Source organism: Sinocyclocheilus grahami, unplaced genomic scaffold, assembly GCF_001515645.1.
Source record: "Sinocyclocheilus grahami isolate Dianchi unplaced genomic scaffold, SAMN03320097.WGS_v1.1 scaffold464.1, whole genome shotgun sequence".
Classification (NCBI taxonomy): Eukaryota; Metazoa; Chordata; class Actinopteri; order Cypriniformes; family Cyprinidae; genus Sinocyclocheilus; species Sinocyclocheilus grahami.
In genome coordinates, this window is record NW_015505643.1 from 1,274,489 (window position 1) to 1,279,470 (window position 4,982).

Sequence of the window (4,982 nt, forward strand, 5' to 3'; positions counted from 1 at the left end):
CTTCTTCCCTCCTTTTATAGCAATCAGTCTGCTCTTACAATCTAATTAGTATGATAGTGATTTCACCTGACTAGTACTCATTCACACTTTCACGTGTGCTGCTGATATGATTAGTCAATTAATGTTAGCTGGTCATTTTGTGTCAGGATCAAAAAACAGTGAAATTTGTTTTGTTTTTGTTTTTTGTGAAAAGTTAATTTTTTGGCCAATGAAGCGTTTAGCAATTATTTAAAATGTATCTGATCACTCTACACAATAATTTAGAAACGTGAATGGGAATGTGAATGAACACCACAACAGCTTAAGCAGCAAACTTTGCAAAACACAAAATTTATGTCACTGCCAAAACTTTTTGCCATGACTGTACACTCGAAATGACAGCGAAATGTGGCGATGCGTTACTCTCATCTGACCGCAGAGGGCGCCAGCGCAACGGAAATAATCCACCAGACTGTTATACATCTAACTTGAAATTTGTAAGAAAAACCTGTAAGGGAACCAATTCAGATGCCTCGAGATCCTGAAACAAACCTTGACCCAGTGCCTTACACATTCGAGAAGCCGTGAATGATTCATGGAGCTTCAGTGTTGGTTTTGACCCTCAAGCCTCGACGTTAATTTTTCAGTAGGAGAGCTGGGTTGAGAGTTTAAGCAGCTAAACTCAGTCTGGTGTCTGTCTGAGCCGTCAATGAGGACTAGGTGTAGATACTTCAACATTTGCCCGAAATTATTTATGCAATAGATTTTATAAAGCTCTGTTCCTGATTTAGTTGACATGGTTTGCATACTGAGAGGAATCAGTGTTTGGATTAGGATTATTATGAGGCGACTGTTCATGCATCCTTTACTATGCATCAGTTACTTCAATGTGAGCAAGTTGCTCCACTTTTCAACCTATGTGCGGTTGAGAAGAATTCAGGTGCCTCCCTGCCCTTAGGGTCCACTGAACAAAGACAGCCTTCATATTTTAGCCAGTAAAAAAATGTGTGCTAGGTCACGGGCCAGGGTTGTGTTACCTGCTGTATCCCAGCAATGCACCCTTTTGATGACTGTCATGATCAAAAAAATAAGCAGAACTTGAGCAGAACACAGATATATAAAGGTGAATGTTTGTGAAGACAAACAAATCAGATGAAGGAGACATTTTTCATTTACATATTTATTAAAGTATACAATAACAAACAATTCGTTTTTTCTCTTAAATTTTAGAGATGGAAAGAAATAATAAAGATGATATACTTATACAATAAAAAAATCTAACAATGTCAAGCACAACAATCACCACTAAGCCACAGCATCACTGAATGAGAAAGTTGAACACGAGCACAATTAATGCACATTACTTATAATATATTCAACAATTTGTTGAGAAAATGAGATCTGATTTTTTTCTTCCTCTCGAAGAAAACACTTATCGTTTGCTTAGATGGACAATAAATCCTTTCCTGAATAATTTCAGTACCTTCAATTTTGTCTTTGCTGGATGACATCAAGAGGTTTTTAAATACATTTCAAGGAATCCTAGTCAACACAATAACACTCTGACTTTATCAAAGAAAAGTCTTAGAGCATCTAAATCACCAGTAGTAATTATGAACATTTATGCACAAAGATGTCACACATCTTTTCTACTGACTGTGAAGTATACGATGCACCTACATGCTACTTTCCTCCACGATTCCTTTACAACACATTGGGCGATCAAGAGCTGAATTCTCATTGCAATCACGTCACACTGACCTGCGGCTAACTGAAAGTACTGTACATGATCTGGCTTTAGCAAAGCCTATTTTGACATTTCCCTTCTTCAAGCCCTTCTCCATATCCTACGAGCATCTGACGTATAAAATTACAGGGCTAACCTTACAAAAACCTGCCAGCAGTACAGCCCCACCTTTCAAACAGGTACAAACACAGAGGTAAGAGCATTTACTTTCCCGTCCCACTTCTGAAAAAATATTTGGTAGCAAAATAGAGTCTACAGTACAAATGGCATGAATTTCAGAAAATAGGCATGCATAATCAATTTATTAGACATATTTACAAGTTCGGCTGAGAAAGATCACAACCCTGAGTGGTCAAACACTGGACAACCCACTCACTCAATACGCATGAACACCTGTGTAGAAGTCTCCAATATACTATTTACAAACTCTGTTATGAAAGTTGATGCGAAGGCACACTCACTCAGTTTCATTTCTGGAGGACGTGAAGACCCGCAAGTATGTGTACATACAGTATGCACGACCGCTACTGTGAGATATGAAATGCCCAGTTTTCAAAAGAGAAACTTGTTCTCCAAAGCAGACAATTGAGAGACATCGCCAGACCTCGCAGAGCTCCTCACCCACTCAATAAAGACACTGAGCAAATAACAATGAAAGCGCAACACAATACATGGAGTTATAAGAGCAACGAATCCTATAAAACTCAATCATTCACATTCATTCACACAAAACAGACGGCCAGTTCACTGCAGACAAAGCTGAAATCAACACTAGACCAGATATTACAAAACACTCCGGCTGGCACAGTTATAACATCCTCACATGCATAGATTGATGAGAGATGAAAAACACTACAACTGGAAAACTACTGTAGAGAGAGTATTAGGCTCTCAGCATCTGTGCAATGACAAAATCCCCTATTATTTCGACAAACATAACAGAGATATTGTGAAGCATAGATAACACTTTCCCAAGTGTTACATAAACTGTTATGTGTGCACATGAAGTTTCTTATATAGTATTCTGTGTAGTGAATTTTAAAAAGGTGCATTGCTAATGTATGTGCTGTAAAGCACATTTCACTGGCTAGGGCAAAACAGGATATGGAAATTCAATATTCTGGGGAAACTTGAAACGAAAACTTCATATTTTCACTTTACAAAAAAAACATTTCATGTCTCTATAAAATTATCAAGCCTCTTATATACCTGTTATAGTAAACATGTACCTAACACAGCATCATAAAAGACACGACATAGGAGAGATCTTACATATACATGCTATATAACAACATATAAATGGCAATATTTTATATCAATAATGGCATTAAAAATGGCTAACAACAACATAAAAAAATGAATATATACATATACTGTAATACACTCCTCCAACATGAGACACGTGTGAAAGTGCTACCGAGTCTGTGGAACCCAATTGGCTGGTGGGTATGAAGGTCTTCAGCCTTTGACTGCTGAAGAAACTTTTTTCCCCCAGATCTTGTGGTTTTGTATATGTTGTGTTTGTGTAGGGAGTGTTTTTCCTATGACACACTGGAGCAGCGAATGGAGGGGGAGCCCATCTGAGTGAGCACTTTGTCCAGCCACTGAAGAGGACCGTTCAGGTGCAGTTCTATCCAGCAGGGGGTGCTAGTCACTGTCTGCCGCCTGACAGCATTAAAAAGAGAGAGAAATAAAGAGTGGTAAGAAAGCAAGGAAATTAAACAAACACGCAGTATTCAGACACTTAAGCAACACTTTAATATATGAATTTAACTGCATCAGATCAGTGTTTCTAATATTTTTCTCAGGAGATCCCTCATGCATATGCACTTCTTTAGCAATGAGCAATTTTAGTGATTGGCACATGAATATCATTGCACATTTTAATTATCTGTTGCATGCCTTTGCTTTAATCACAAATATGTTGAGACAATGGAGATTTTTTTTGGAGCGTGTTCTTGCATTTAAAACAGCTTGATGGAGAACAATGGAATGAAGCAGAACCAGGGGTCTCAAGACATGCTTTTGAATTGTCTGTGATATAATATAAAACTTACCAAAACTCTTTTAGAAATATTTAGCTTAACGTTCTTCATAATAAATGCCACTTGATTAGATATTTTATTATTATTCTAATGCAATGAAATTGCAGCATTAATTGTGGTTTAAAGGGATAGTTCACCCAAACATTTTAATGATGTGGTCATTTTCTTACCCTAATGTTGTTAAAAACCTGTATGATTTACTTTCTTCAGTTGAACATAAAAGAAGATATTTTCAGAGATGTCTCAAAATGTGTTTTCTCCATACAATACAAGTCAGTGGTCAACAAAACGTCTTTTGCGTACCACAAAAGAAGAAGAAAAAATCTTACAGGTTTGGAACAACATAGGGGTGAGTAGAAAACAAAATTTTCAATTTGGGGTGAACTCTCTCTTTAAGTTTCCACTACGTGATCATAACAAATATATATATTTTAAAGGTGCAATAGGTGATTGTCTTCAGAAACATTTTTGTTATGCTGGATGAAAGTCCCTTCACATTCCGATAGCAATCATTAAGTTAAGTGGTCTAAATGTATTTATCTGTATGTATATATAGGTGCATCTCAATAAATTAGAATGTCATGGAAAAGTTCATTTATTTCAGTAATTCAACTCAAATTGTGAAACTTGTGTATTAAATAAATTCAATGCACACAGACTGAAGTAGTTTAAGTCTTTGGTTCTTTTAATTGTGATGATTTTGCCTCACATTTAACAAAAACCCACCAATTCACTATCTCAACAAATTAGAATACTTCATAAGACCAATTAAAAAAAAATTTTTTTTTGTGAATTGTTGGCCTTCTGGAAAGTATGTTCATTTACTGTACATGTACTCAATACTTGGTAGGGGCTCCTTTTGCTTTAATTACTGCCTCAATTCGACGTGGCATGGAGGTGATCAGTTTGTGGCACTGCTGAGGTGGTATGGAAGCCCAGGTTTCTTTGACAGTGGCCTTCAGCTCATCTGCATTTGTTGGTCTCATGTTTCTCGTTTTCCTCTTGACAATACCCCATAGATTCTCTATAGGGTTCAGGTCAGGCAAGTTTGCAGGCCAATTAAGCACAGTAACACCATGGTCATTGAACCAGCTTTTGGTGCTTTTGGCAGTGTGGGCAGGTGCCAAATCCTGCTGGAAAATGAAATCAGCATCTTCAAAAAGCTGGTCAGCAGAAGGAAGCATGAAGTGCTCCAAAATGTCTTGGTAAAC

General features: G+C 37.2%; 1 protein-coding gene across 1 annotated transcript in view; it reads right to left on the bottom strand.

The window, feature by feature from the left end:
* Nucleotides 1–1,141: 1,141 nt before the first annotated feature.
* LOC107553101 (mothers against decapentaplegic homolog 3) overlaps nucleotides 1,142–4,982 on the bottom strand; it is a 51,416-nt gene continuing 47,575 nt past the window's right edge. The window contains exon 9 of the mRNA XM_016235223.1: nucleotides 1,142–3,391. Within this exon, the coding sequence (XP_016090709.1) occupies nucleotides 3,268–3,391 (124 nt within the window). The 3' untranslated portion in view covers nucleotides 1,142–3,267. The remainder of the gene's footprint in view (nucleotides 3,392–4,982) is intronic.